The following is a 15,180-nucleotide window of genomic DNA, read 5'->3' on the forward strand; positions in this document are numbered from 1 at the left end:
GGATAATTTAGTCCAAAATGAGTATAAGTTTTTACTGTAGTAAGAAATTTTGTTTCATAACTTTAATAATAATTTTATGAAAATGACTAAATAGATAAGTTTCCCAAAAACTAATTATTCTATCCAGCATATGCAATAGTAACTAATATTTTACTTTAGTCAAATTGATAGATATTTTCAATGTTCTTTTAAAATTTATTACACATATAGCAACATGTCACTTGAATCAAATCATGTTCTAGTAGTATACTGCACTACGAACTAAGGTAGTGTTTACTTGTTGGAGTGAGAGTGAGGAGTCTGGATTCCTCCTACTCTATTGTTTACTTACTAATTTTAGGGGGGAGTGGGATTGGGGGAGGTGGGAGTGGGAATCCACTCCCCCCTCTTCTATTTTTATCCTTATATTTAATCAAATAAAATAAATATCATATTTATTTAAATAATAATATTATATTATTTTATATATTATACTTATTAAAAATAATAATTTACATTGATTATAAGTTAAAATTACTTAAAAATTATATTATTATACTCATAGAGAATTAATAATATTACTATATACTCTTTTTATTTGAAAATATAATATTATTATATTTATTTAAAAATAATAGTATTATATTTATTTAATATTAGTAATTAATAATAATCAATATTTTATTCTAAGAAAATCTTAATTTTGTATTATATTATTAATAATAATGTTTCATTTGTGTTGCTCTTAATAATAATTTTTTATTTACATAATTAAAATTAAAATTAATAAAAAAATTTATTTACATAATTAAGAATATTATTAATTTACAAATATAATAAAATAAATATTTTATTTTTCAAATCTATTTTTTATTAATTTTGTAATTAAAAATTATAATTATTTAAATAAGGATAAAACAATAATTTAAAATCATTTACTCCCAATTTCATGCTCTCATTCCAATGTAAGTAAACAATCCACTCCCACTCCCACTTCAACTTCACACTCCTAATCTCAGGATTCTCACTCCAATTCAAAATGTAAACGCAACATAAATGTTTTAAGTTCATTTTAATTTATTTTGGTAAAATCTACTGGCATTTAAGGTAATACAATCAATTTAGAAAAGTTTATTGGAACTTCCATAATTTCCCGCTTGAAAATAATTATGAGGGAAATAAGCATGGTAACTATGTTAAAACTTGCTTGCTTAAAACAAAATTTGAAAAATAAAAAATAAAAAAATGGGAAGAAGCTATCAAGCTATGTTAAAAATTGACAAAAAAAAAAAACATGCAACATTGTGTACCCATTACATTCTTTCATGTGCTGGCTTTTGCCCCTTCTTGTTTCCCTCCACTTATAAGAATCTGACATCTAACAGCCACCAGAGAGCACTTGACGCCCTTGAGTTCTTTTGGTTAAATACTTTCACTTCATTCTTCACGGTTAAATTCTTTCACTTCATTTTTCACTGTTCACACAGAACAAAACCAAGATCACATAACTTGCCACTCTTTCAATTCTAGATTCTTTAACCTCCCTTGCAAGTTAAAATCTTTCTTTTTTCTTGTTTCTAAAGTTTATTATTATTATTATTATTATAAAGGCATCAAAGGGCCAGGCCAGTTTCATTGATCAAGTAAGAATTGTATGGTGGAAATATTTTTTTGGCAAGTTTCAATGATTTTTTGGTCGAATCTGGTAAATGGGTCGGCTTCCAATCTTGATTTGGTGTTGAGTTGTGGAGAGATTCACTGAAAGATGCGGCGGCGGGCGGCCGAATATCGGCGCCCGGTTCGAAGGAGGCTTTCTTGTTGGATCTGGGCTCTTCTTGGGCTTTTTTCAATTGCAGGATTGGTTTTGTTTATAGTTCAACATAATCATCATGAAGATCGTTCTAACCCGCTTGCACTGGTTAGCAAATACAGAACCCTTATCTTGTTTTGATAAATTGTTCTTTTGGCTTTTAGATTGGATATGGATTAATTTTTTTTTAATACTTTTGGATATGCCCATCTGATCTTGGTGCTCGGAAAGTCTATTATGTGGAAATATGAGTTTTTTAACTGGTTTTGGAGTTTTGATGGTATGTTGATTAAAAGCTTTGATGAAAGACATTTCTCTGGGTATCTTTTTGTTTGTATTCTACTTCTGATTAGGTTCAAATTTCACATGTGTGCACTTGTATATAGGCATGAAACTTGTAGAAGCTAAGTATATGTATTCATATGCAGACATAGATATAAGTTCTTCCTTTTCTGTTGGAATGGGGGAGTGGTTTTATCGACTTGCTAAACTCAAGTTTTTTATTGCAATATTGTTCTTTCTGTTATGAGGACTGCAAGTGCTGAATTCACTAAGAGTACTTTTGCTAGCACTAATTTATTTTCTTTGTAGATCACCCTCCTAATGAGCAATTTATTCAAAGTAAATTTATATTTATTAATTTTACCAATGTAATGAACAGGATATTAGGAACTGATTATGAGATCGTCATTTCTTTAATTGATTAGGATTGAAAAGGTCTTAGTTTGAATGGAAAAGAAACATGAATTACTTGCGAACTATAGGAATTAGGTTTGTGATGGTTTAGCTGTGATCAAGTATTTTGTTTCATTTATTACTATGCCAACATGTTTTTGATTAAAGAAATCAACCATGTTAAGAAATTTGTTACTGCTTCATTCAGATAAATCTCATGAGTCTTGATAAAGTGCAAGATGATGTTAATCTCATAAACCATGGAGTCATAAACTTTTAGATTTTTGTCAATCTCTGTAATAATGGTGTTCTCCGTATATTGGGTCAGAGCTCACAGATTGGGCTATTACGGTTTTCTAAACTATGTATTATGTGGTGATGTGAATTATTTACCTATGCTGCTTCTTTTGCACATTAACACATTATTCAAGTAACTTTGGTGGTGGGGAGTTTTGTGTTTTGGCTGCACCCTTTTAGGTAGTATTGGTACTTGTGAAGAAACTATTGATCCCTAGAGAAAAATAAATGGAAAAAAATCTGCTTTGAAACTCATCGCCATCTTGTCCTGGACCACTTTAGCCACTGTACTGCTAGATACAGTGCCTGCAGCCACTGCACTTCACCATACAACTATTGTGCAATTGTCACATCACAGCCGCTGTCATGGTTGCTACTGCTACCAGTATTACTGACCATCTTCAGTGCTCCGATATTACCACGACTCCACCATCAGCAATGGCTGTGAGCTATTTCCTTGTGGATATTAGGCTTCCTCCATAATTACCTACTTTTAGCTACCACCAGTCCTAATAATTCCTCTAGGTACCACGTATGCTATGTATTTTGCGTTCTTAACCCAATAGTCAATTTGCATTCCTGTACCTGAACATACCCTTTTCAGGATTTTCTTGACTGATCAGGTGTGTATAGATCTGTAGTTTTTTTAGTTAGAAAATAAATCAATTCAGACATTGATTCTTTAATCAAAATAAATATCACAGTCTTGCAATTATAGCTACTGCATCATTCACTGCTCTTTTTGCTTAGATTTTATCTATAGTGTTGGACCTTTTCCTTTTCTTATAACGTCATCCTTTTTGCATTTCTTGTATTGCTGTCCTTTTTGTGTTCCTTGCTTGGGCTCCCTTCTGATACACCGTAGAAAAGTTAATATTTTAAACATTGTTGTGAATCATACAATGACTGAGACTACTGAATAATTGATATAGCTGATTGCCCATTGCTTTTGAATCAATTGTTTGAGGACTTACCCTGGACTAACCTCCTCTTCCAGGAGAAAAGTGCAAGAACAGAGCAGGTTGAACGGAAGGTTTTAAATTTTACAAAAGAAATCTTGAGTGCAACCTCGTTTTCACGGCAGTTGGCAGAGCAAATAATACTTGCTAAGGCTTACGTTATCATTGCCAAAGAGCACAACAACCTTCGACTTGCCTGGGAGCTGAGCAAGAAGATCAGAAGTTGCCAGCTTTTGCTTTCTAAGGCTGCCATGAGAGGAGAGCCTATAACTCTGGATGAAGCAGAGCCAATTATTAGTAGCTTATCATCTCTCATCTTTACGGCACAAGATGCTCATTATGACATTGCAACAACAATAATGACCATGAAATCTCATATTCAAGCCCTTGAAGAGCGTGCTAATGCAGCAACAGTTCAGAGTGCACTTTTTGGGCAATTGCTGGCTGAATCACTACCAAAGAGCCTACATTGCCTGAAAGTCAAGCTCTCAGTAGATTGGGTTAGAAGCAAGCATATCCAAGATCTTGCGTCTGAGAGGAGAAACTCTCCTCGACTTGTAGACAACAATCTCTATCACTTCTGTATATTTTCAGATAATGTGCCGGCTACATCTGTAGTTGTCAATTCCACCATCACTAATGCCGATCATCCAAAACAGATGGTCTTCCACATTGTAACCAATGGGGTCACCTATGGAGCTATGCAGGCTTGGTTCCTCAATAATGACTTTAAAGGGTCCACGATAGAAGTGCAGAATATAGAGGAGTTTTCATGGTTGAATGCTTCTTATGCTCCCATTGTGAAACAGCTTCTTAATGCTGACTCACGGGCTATCTATTTTGGTGAATATCAAGATTTGAGGGTTGAGCCGAAATTGCGGAATCCTAGGTATCTGTCTTTGCTAAATCACCTTCGCTTTTACATCCCGGAGATTTATCCGCAGTTGGAGAAAATAGTTTTTCTTGATGATGATGTTGTTGTTCAGAAGGATTTGACACCACTTTTCTCATTGGATTTACATGGAAATGTGAATGGCGCAGTTGAAACTTGTCTTGAAGCATTTCATCGTTATTACAAGTATCTCAATTTCTCAAACCCAATTATTAGCTCGAAGTTTGATCCACAGGCATGTGGATGGGCATTTGGCATGAATGCTTTTGACTTGATTGCTTGGAGGAAAGCAAATGTGACTGCACGGTATCATTACTGGCAAGAACAAAATGCTGATCAGACACTGTGGAAGCTGGGAACTCTTCCTCCTGCTCTTCTTGCCTTTTATGGACTCACAGAGCCTCTTGATAGGAGATGGCATGTTCTAGGACTGGGGTATGATATGAACATTGACAACCGTCTAATTGAGAGTGCAGCAGTTATCCACTTTAATGGAAACATGAAGCCGTGGCTAAAATTGGCCATTAGCAGGTATAAGCCTATATGGGATCGGTATGTAAATCACAGCCACCCATATGTCCAAGACTGTGAAACGAGTTAAAATGTGCTACTTCTTGATTACAAGCAATTTATGCGATCTTGAATATTTTTATACTCAACCTGTGATCGCATCATTGTAGAGACAGAAGTAGAAAGTTTTGACTTCTTTAGAAGCTTTTCTTTTTCTTACCATAGTGTCATGAAAGAAAAACAAAATTTATATACACTAGAAAGTTCAAAGGGACCAGGTGAAGAGTTCCGAGGGATTCATTTTTGGTTGGGGTTTTCATTTTCCCTTTTTCACGAGCTGTAGAATTATTTGTTCTTTAGCAATTCTTGTAATAATTTATCAGCTCTTTCCGTTTGTAATGTAGTTGAACCCGAATATTTTTTTTTTCACCTTTTTCTGTAATTTAAAACAGTAACCATTATTGTGAATTAGTGAGATAATTTCTGGAGTTGATTATTATGTAGCCCTCCTGTTACAGAGAATTTTATTCAGGTAGTGAACATTCACTTGCTACCAATCTATTTCTTTTTTTGTTTCAGTGGTTAACTGGTCCCCTTTAGTTTCACTTTCAGAAAATGAGTTTCTTTGAACATTCTTCAGCTGTAATGTAAGCTTTTTGCTGTTTTGATTCAATTGATCCTTATGAAAGAACTGAATCCTGTTAAAAGGCTTGGTCCTAGTGGTGGTAAGCAGCAATATGAATAAAAATATATCACTTATCCAATTCACCATTGAGATGGATTCGTCCTGGTTAAGAATTTGATTGCTACTTATTGGAATGAGTAATACTACACTTATAGTCGGCATCATAATTGACGGAACCTCGATCCTCGATTTATATCAGCAGTACTTTGTTGAATGTTGCACTGCACTGCTTAGGTCTGTCAATTTACATCTGAAGCAATTTAATAAAGCAATTCTCAGTTCTCTCAAACAGTGTGATCTGCCTCAAAATGATCAGATGAAGATTCAACAGGATGCAAGTACACGAACTTTGGACCATACATTTCACTTCAGTAATGCTGTAAAATTTATACCACCTCCTGTATGAGAACATCATATATGTAGCTAAGCCAGGAACATAGCAGGCTTAAATAAATTAAACAATTAAAAATTATCCATCTTTTCAGTTTTTAAATATTAATAAATAAAAAATTTATAATTATATACAGAACATATTTACAATAATAACTATTAATGTAACGAGTAAATACTTATTTAGTCATTATATTTTAATTTAAGTACTCATATAGTCCCTATATTTAAAAAATATCTAAAAAAATTACAATTAAATATGTTCATTCTCATCCTTAGTTTATCCTTTCTTTCCTTTACAATAATATTCCTCCAACAATATTCTTGAAATTAATTAGTTTATCTATAGAAAAAGAAAAGTTAACTAATTAGTGTGAAAGAACTATTATTTTAGCACATGTGCAACAATCTTGCTAATAATTGTTTATAAATAAATTAATATCAGCCAACTTAAAGTAATGTTTAATATCCTTACAACAATCTTACTAATAATTATATTATAAAAATAAATTTATCAAATTAATCTTAAAAATAAAATAATAATAATAAAAGTATTTGTGTAAATTTTTATGTTACTTTTAAGATTAATTTGATAAATTATTTTTTCATTAATATCCACAAGAGTATTGTTGCAAGAGTATTATTGTAAAAGGAAAGAAAAAGTAAAGGTAAAAATGTAACATATTTAACAACAAATGTGTCTTGAGATTTTTTTTAAAATATAAAGATTTAACTAGTACATAACTCAAAATATATAAGCTAAACGGTCATTTACTCTTTTCAAAATTAACAAAGTGAAAGAAAAGCCAAATAATTTACTATTTCTTTAAGCAATTGATGGCGCAAAATTTAGATGTGAATTTCCTTTTAATTTGAAGGCAATTTCTTATCCGAATTTATAAAGCATTCGTTATTTCTCAGTTAGAAGTTTCAATTTCTCAATCACAAGTTGCTGCTTCAAATTTCTCAAACGAAATATTCTATAGGAAGTTAGTGGACATGGGACCATAAAGTTAAACCTGAATAATATAATGCATTAATAAATTTAATTTCATGTTTCCAACGAATAAGAAAGTTAATTGTATAAGACAATAATTTGTGTCAATTAAAAAAAATGATAAATTTGTTTTAGAAAAAGGTGCCACAATCATATCATGATTATGTAATCTAGCAATGATTGGAACTAGGTGGTAAGATTCGTACTAAAAAATTTATGTATTGTTTAATTATCAATGTCTTGAGTTATTAGGTACAATTTTTTTTTTCTCCTAATGTAAGTTACATAATTGTTGTGAAAATTTTAATATACTCGCAAGCGCACGAATCTAAAGATAAAATAATGGTAACGAGGTCGATCTCATAGGGATTGTTATAAATTGAAAAGTCTAATTTAAATCTAAAATTAATATTAATTCTAACCTAGTTGAGCAAATTGAGTTTTAAGATAAATTAAACTAATTAAACTAAGAAAACAATTAAAGCAAATGAGAAATCAATAAGACAAATTACCAAGGTTTCAGAATCTACTACTATTCAACTAGTAATTATCTAATTATTAATTAACCCCCAATTTTAGAGTGACAACTCGAAATCAATTTATGTCATCTCATAGATATAACAATTAAGCCCAAGTAATTAAATCTAATGTAGGTTCTTTTTCTGCTTGATAATATGACATCTAAGAATTTCATGTAAACAGATTGAATAACAAAGAGTCAAAGTTTCCTAAGCACTCTATGTAAACAATTTAATGAAAGACATAGAATCAAAGATAATCATGTATAAACTTTATAAATCCAAGCATAGATTTAATCGAATATTAATCCTAACAATCAATAATGCATGACAGAATTGATGAAAAGATTTTATTAACATCCAATTATTTATGTGAAATAAAAACCATAATCATCAAAGAACATATATAGGGAATTAATTAAATAAAAAGATAATTATTTCATTAAATAAGGTTTTATTCTTAACCTCAGTATAAGAAAATTAGCTAAACATACTTGAATTGAGAGCAACACAAAAAATAAAATCAGCCATGAAGCCGAACTGCTGCACTCGTCCTTTTCCCCCCTCTTCTGCCTTGTGTTTGCAGCACTCCCCTCTGGCGGCTCTCTTCTTGCAAAAGCCAAAGTTCGGCTTTTATATTGTAACACCCTCCAAAATCCTCAAATCAAAAGGATTTAAAACAAGCCAAGCACAACCAACTTTAAGCCCATGCACGTGAAGCCCACTTGAAATTAATGGTCAATTCTTTTCTAACTATTCACGTGAGATGCACAAGCCAATTATTCTTAGGGATGGCAATTTGCGGGCTTGGGCCGGGCTTTTTAAAGCCCAGGCCCAAGCCCGCATCATTCAAACAAAGCCTAGGCCCTTCAAAAGCCCGCCCAACTTGGACGGGCCGAACTCGGGCCGGGTCTAGACGGGCCTGGGCCGGGCTCGGGCCGGGCTTGGGCTTTTTAAATCAATTATAAAATATTTTTTAAATTAAGAAAAAATATTTAAATTAAAGATAATAATCTAATATATAAATAGAATAATGGTCAAATACATGCAATATTAGTAATACAACCTAATAAAATAACAAATACTAATATAAAAAATTAAACTAATTTAATATTTTGAATTTTTTCTTTTTTATTTAAATTAAATTTATTTTTTATTCATAAATTTAAAAAGCCTGGGCCAAGTCTGGGCTTTTTTGTGAAGCCCTTGTCCAGGCCCAATATATGTGGGCTTTGTAATTTTTGGGCCCATATCCAGGCCCATCCGTGTGGGCCGGGCTTTAGGCCCGCGGGCCTGGGCTGGGCTTGGCCGGGCCTGGACAAGCCCGGGCTTTTTTGCCACCCCTAATTATTCTCCTTTAAGCATCTTTTGTCCTCTTTTCTTTTATTCTTCACAAGTGGCAATTATTTTCATAAACTCTAATTTGTTTCCTTTTTAAGCTCCCTTTCATGAATTGCTTTCACAAATTAATTTGATCGTCAATATTGTCCAGTTATTATTCTTTATGCGTTTTTCATCCATAATCTCTAATTATTTCCCTAATCAATAAAATAACTCAATTAATTAAAAGAAACAAATAAAAATAACTAGCAATTATATAATTAAGGGTAAAATATGTATATAAATTATGCTCATCAATAATCTAACTTAATCACACCTATACTTACAAATTATTGCGCAAATTCTAATGGTACAAACTCATATGCATTTTTGCTTATACATAAGAAATTAATTGTGAAGTGACATGTGACCATAAAATGAACCAACAAATATCAGATGGAATATCCATACCATTAATTTGAAATGGAACTTATTTGCCATAAATTATCCTCACTAGATGCAAGCATTAGAAATTACCTTCTGTTATTAATTTAACCATTAATGAGTTTTTTAAAAAATTAAACCAAATTCTCTCTCTAATTCACTCTCAACGACTAATTTAAGGACTAGATTTGCAACTTCAAATTTTAAATTACTTGAAAAGTATTCTAAAGTAAATGCACTATTTGCCATTATTGTTTGAAAACTATATATACAGTACTACTAGGGGTGGGCATGGGTTGGTTTGGGTTGGATTTTAAATTAATCCAAACTAAACCATAAAAATTTAGATCCAACCCAAAAATTTTTAACCCAACCCAAACCAAACCATTTGGGTTTGATTTGAATTTTATTATCAAAATATTTTTTATTTTAATAAAATTTAATTATATCAAAATTATAATAATTATTAATTGTTATAAATTATTAAATTGATATTAAAATATAAAAAATATAGTGGATAAAAATTATAAATTTTACAATAACTTAATCCTTAAATAAAAGAATACTAGAAAATCAAAATAAAGTTTAATCACAAAAATTATTATTTCTCAATAAATAAGAACGTACACTTTAATAATAAACTTTCACAAACATGACATTAACAATCTAATAATAAATTTTGCTACTTGTTATTTATTTAATTATGGAATATTTATTTTTATTTATCATTTTGGTAATTTTGTGTTATGTTGTCTACTTATATACTTAATTTTATTTACATCTGATATTATATAGTGTGTATGCTTTATGTTCTAATTTTATTATATGGTAAGCAAAGTTTTGTACAGGGCCTAATATGGGCATTGCATTCAATTATTGACAAAAAATTAGCCGCCATCTAGCATATCAAACCAGTCCAAGCCGAGTTATTATTGATCACTAGTAGAGTCTTCTGTTCTTTCTATGATGATCATTCCATGTGGGAGGAATTATTTTTGTAAATAAGAAAAAAAATTATGTTATTTACAACAATATTTATTTAATTTAAATTTATTTTTACATATTATTTTCATTTTCTAACTGTTGACAATTGATCACGCCGTAAAAAATTTAATGGTGTCTTTTCACTTATTTGTGTTCATTTATTTCATTTGAAAAATTTGAGTGTTGGGGTTTTGTCCATGACCAATGGGTAACCATACCCAACCCATAATGAAATGGTTTTCTATATAAAACCCACATATAATCCATTTTCATGATTTATCCAACCCAAACCATTTAATTTGGTTTGGGTTTGGGTAAACCCATGGGTTGTGGGTTTATGCCCAACCCTAAGTACTACGTTTTCCGATTTTTTCTTTTTTTTTGGATAGAACGTTTACCGAAAGTCCGAAATATAATTGAGTAATAAGGGGTGCAAAACTCGCATCCTGATTATTGATTAAGTTTGCTTGTAAATGTCTTTAGCTTATGACTTAAAACTTTAACATCGATTGACGTAATTGCAGATCTGTCATTAAACTTTTTTTTTTTTTTTTGGTTTTCTTTCCTCTTCTCGCACGTAATAACCAGTGGCGAAGTATCCTTTTAACTCTTTCTATAAAATGGCACCACTATATTCTCTAATCTCAGCCCAAAGTAATTAATTTAAGCTCTCTATTTCCCAAGTCCTATCTAGCTGCAAATAAAAACAATTCTTCTTCCTTATGGGCTGTTCATATCACATTCGCAAAACCAACATTGATCTCGAAGAAGAAGATGAGGACTCCGTAGAAACCCTTACCTCTTACCAATGTCTCGTTAACAAAACCAATGAAGATAACCTTCACTCTCAGCAAAACCTTGTTAACAAAACCTGTGATGAAGGGAATAAAGAAGAGGCAGATTACCAAAAAACGATCAAAAGATTTGAAGAGCTCGTGGCATCACTTCCCAAGGGAAAAGGTTGGATGACTGAACATCTAGTCTATTACAAAGGCTGTTGGCTAACAGCGTATGGAGCCCTAAAAGGTCTCATGTTTATCCAAGATCATTTTAAGGCTCAACCTACTGATATATTCTTGGCCACCTTCCCAAAGTGTGGCACTACATGGCTCAAAGCTCTTATTTTCGCCACCATGAACCGATCTCGCTATGATTTTCCATCACATCCTTTGCTCAGCGCTAGCCCCCATGATTGCGTCCCCTTCTTAGATGCCTACATTTTTCAAAACAATCCCGTGTCTAGTATCCACTCTCTTCCTTCACCTCGTCTTTTCGCTACTCACATCCCTTATGATTTGTTACCTAACTCCATGATATCCTCTGGTTCTCGCTTTGTTTACATATGCCGAAACCCTAAAGATGTTCTTGTTTCCAAGTGGGTGTTTATGAACAAGGCGAGGCCTAAAGAGCTGCCACCCCTGTCACTAGAAGATGCATTTGAGCTGTTTTGCAAAGGGGTTTCTCATTATGGTCCGTTTTGGGATCATGTTTTGGGATATTGGAAAGCAAGCTTAGAATCTCCTGAAAAAATCTTGTTTTTGAAATATGAGGAAATGATGAGGGAACCCTTTGTTCTTTTGAAGAGATTGACTGAGTTTTTGGGTCAACCATTTTCATTAGAGGAAGAGAGTGATGGTGTGGTTCATGAAATTATTAGGCTGTGTAGTTTTGAGAATTTGAGCAGCTTGGAAGTGAATAAAACCAAAGTGAAAAGGTTCAGCAACCAACTTGTTATTGATAATTGTGACTTCTTTAGAAAAGGAAGAGTTGGAGATTGGGAGAATCATCTTACCAAGGAAATGATTGAACGCCTAGATCAGATCACAGAAGAGAAGTTAGAGATGGTTCTGGATTGACACTTAATAATTATAGTATTAATGCGTTGCTAGAGTTGTTGCATAACATGCTTAATTATTAGCCTTGAGCGTTTAATTTGTTCCCATCTTATTTGACCAATTTGTGCTGTTTTTTACTCTTGCAGTAAGTTATGAATAAAGATTCATTTCCTTTCAAAATCTTATTTTTATTTTCTCTTATTATGTAAGAGAAGGAACAATGATGATACTACTTATGTTTTCAATATGGATTCTCTACTCATCTTGTCTTAACTTGTCTTTTAAAAATCTTGTGGCAGATATACATTATTAATTTGATATAGTTTAAATATATTTATTTATTGTTTTTTTTTGTTAACCATCAGCCAATAATTGGATCTTAAAAAGTCAAACAAAAAGAAAGATGAGTAAAAGATATGAATCAGTGTGTTTCGTAAATATTCATTCCAAAAATTTAGAGAAACAAAATGAACTTTATTTTTGTTATTCAACATGGCTAAAGGACACAATTTATATTAAAAATTGAATAACTTAAAAGGAAAACATTCAAGTATAATAATTTGTGGAATCTACCACATTTCCATTCCATGATAATTTCTTAAAATCATTGCGTTTCATGATGACTCGCTTGTCATATAACTCATTAGATAATTTCTAGATATTTATAAATGTCAAAATAATCTTGATTTCGGCCATGATTATCTAATTGAGAAAGATCATCTCATTATGATCTTGATATTTTGAATCTTTATTTCATTCTTATATAGAGTTATTAATGAATCATACGAATTTTTTATTTGAGACAATTAAAAGAACAATTTGAAGCAAGATTACATACATCCATACATACATAAGTACGCGTGTGTGTGTGTGAGTGTGTATATATATATATATATATATAATATGATTCATTTTTAGCAATATTAGAAATCATAATGTTTGAGTCGCACTTGAGTCCATAATTAATATGGTAGATTTACATTTAAATTTTATTTGATAATAAGGATTTGTGGTTTAAGCTATAGCAATTGTGAAATAAAAGATAGAACTGTCAAGGTCATGCTTATTATGGGTGTGAAGTAAACAATATTTCTTTTTTTTTTTTTTGGTCAATTTACAGATACAAGTGGACGAATAAAAAAGAAGAAAAATAAAAATAAAAAACAAGCTCAATAGCTATAAGAAACTCATTAGGACCAAACACTCCAGGAACTAGACTGGTAATTAACCAGCTACCGTGAAAAAGAGCCAAATAGGCCTTTATTAACCACATTAAATTAGTTATTAATGTTAACATGATGTATTTATCACATGCGTTGTAGCTTAAAATGAGATTTGCGCCCAGATTCAAATATCAAGATTCCAATCATTATTATCAATATTTTCTCTTTATTCATTACGTACCACGTACGGTCGAGCTAAAGTAAAAAAATAGAAAAAACTGACTTGCATTGGCCGAAGCGCATTAATGTTTTGATATCTCAATGTATCTGGGATCACATGCATCAATCAAGCAAAATCCCGTTACTTACCACCGAAGTGATAACACCTCGCCGTTGCATGCATTTCAAGTTTAAAAAACGAGTTCAGTTGATTAATTAATATCATTTTTAACCCTACTATTCGGATTGAATAGATTCACAAAACAGTAAAATGCTCTCCCTATTTCATTATCTTGTATCGAACATGAGATTTACATTTTATGTTGCGAAAAAGTAAAATATGAAAGAACAATTAATAATTATTGAATAAAAGTATAAATAATTATATATTAATCGAACAATAACATAAAAAAAGAATGCATAAAACTCAAGACATATTTGTTGGTGGTAAAGTTTGGATCATACAATTAGAACCACGCACATTAGCACCATGAACAATTGGTCCTTGCAAAATATGAAGAGGAAATTCAAACAGTAGGGGTAGAATGGAAAGATCTCAAGAAAAAAAAATATTAACCACACTATCAACGTAGAAAGTACATAAATTGTCTCTCAAAATATCTTGAGATTGCCACATATTGATGGAGGGCTACTATAATAATGACAGTCCTTCCACTAAAATTACTACATGTTAGTAAGATATGATCCTCACATAGATCATCTCAAAATATCTTCCAATAGTCACATGCACTAAGAGTGAGAGAGGGAACCAACTCAACAGTTATATGAGCCGCCAAAAATGGAATGAGCTGCTCCAAAAGCTCAATTAGCTCATGCTTAACACCTGCTATCACTAAGGATAGTCTCACAATTGATGTGTGCCCAAAAGAGATTAAAATATTTAAGTTGAATAGTCAAACTACCCAAAAACCCTATCTGAGGATAGAAATGACTTATTACAATTTGCCACATATCCAAAAAGATATTAAGATGCCCTCAGGGGCATTTCCTATGTAAAGTTAAGTTAGTTTCAACAAAACAAATTTAGCTTTTTCCTCACAATTCTCAATTTCTCACTTATATTAGGGTTTCTCTGAAACTCATCATCCTTAACAACACTTATCTAACTTTAATATCAGAGTGTTGTTGTTGTCGTTGCCTCTAACAATTATTTTCTCTTTTTTTAAGATTGTCTCAGCTCTATTCATCCCCATAAAATTATTCTAAGGTGAAACATCTCCTACTATTCACAAAACCGCTCCTAAAAGTTAAGCTCTCATAATAGTTTTGCGCTAAATAAAAATTATACCAAAATAACATATAATTTCAGCATAAGTTTCAAATTATGATGAAGTGGATTAGACAAATAATATATATTGAAATCTCTACATTCCGATAGTGCCCACTTACAATTTACTTCAATTTTCATTTTTTTTAAGCTCTTAGTTTTCAAAAGTACAAAGAGTTGTTATTAAGCAACGCCCCTAATTAATCTTTCCATGT

The 15,180-nt window shown here is 31.6% G+C and overlaps 2 protein-coding genes across 2 annotated transcripts; both read left to right on the forward strand.

Moving 5' to 3' along the window:
* The first annotated feature begins 1,323 nt into the window (after positions 1-1,323).
* LOC18050345 (probable galacturonosyltransferase 11) lies at positions 1,324-5,648 on the forward strand. The gene is made up of 2 exons (XM_006440747.2): positions 1,324-1,897; positions 3,759-5,648. The coding sequence occupies exons 1-2, from the start codon at positions 1,745-1,747 to the stop codon at positions 5,211-5,213; spliced, it is 1,608 nt and encodes a 535-aa protein (XP_006440810.1). The 5' UTR covers positions 1,324-1,744; the 3' UTR covers positions 5,214-5,648.
* A 5,534-nt stretch (positions 5,649-11,182) lies between these two features.
* LOC18050346 (cytosolic sulfotransferase 16) lies at positions 11,183-12,316 on the forward strand. Its single transcript, XM_006440748.1, has one exon. It carries the CDS (start codon positions 11,183-11,185, stop codon positions 12,314-12,316), a length of 1,134 nt encoding a protein of 377 aa, XP_006440811.1.
* Positions 12,317-15,180: the final 2,864 nt, after the last annotated feature.

The sequence above is a fragment of the Citrus clementina genome, unplaced genomic scaffold (genome assembly GCF_000493195.1).
Source record: "Citrus clementina cultivar Clemenules unplaced genomic scaffold, Citrus_clementina_v1.0 scaffold_3, whole genome shotgun sequence".
NCBI classification, from domain to species: Eukaryota; Viridiplantae; Streptophyta; class Magnoliopsida; order Sapindales; family Rutaceae; genus Citrus; species Citrus x clementina.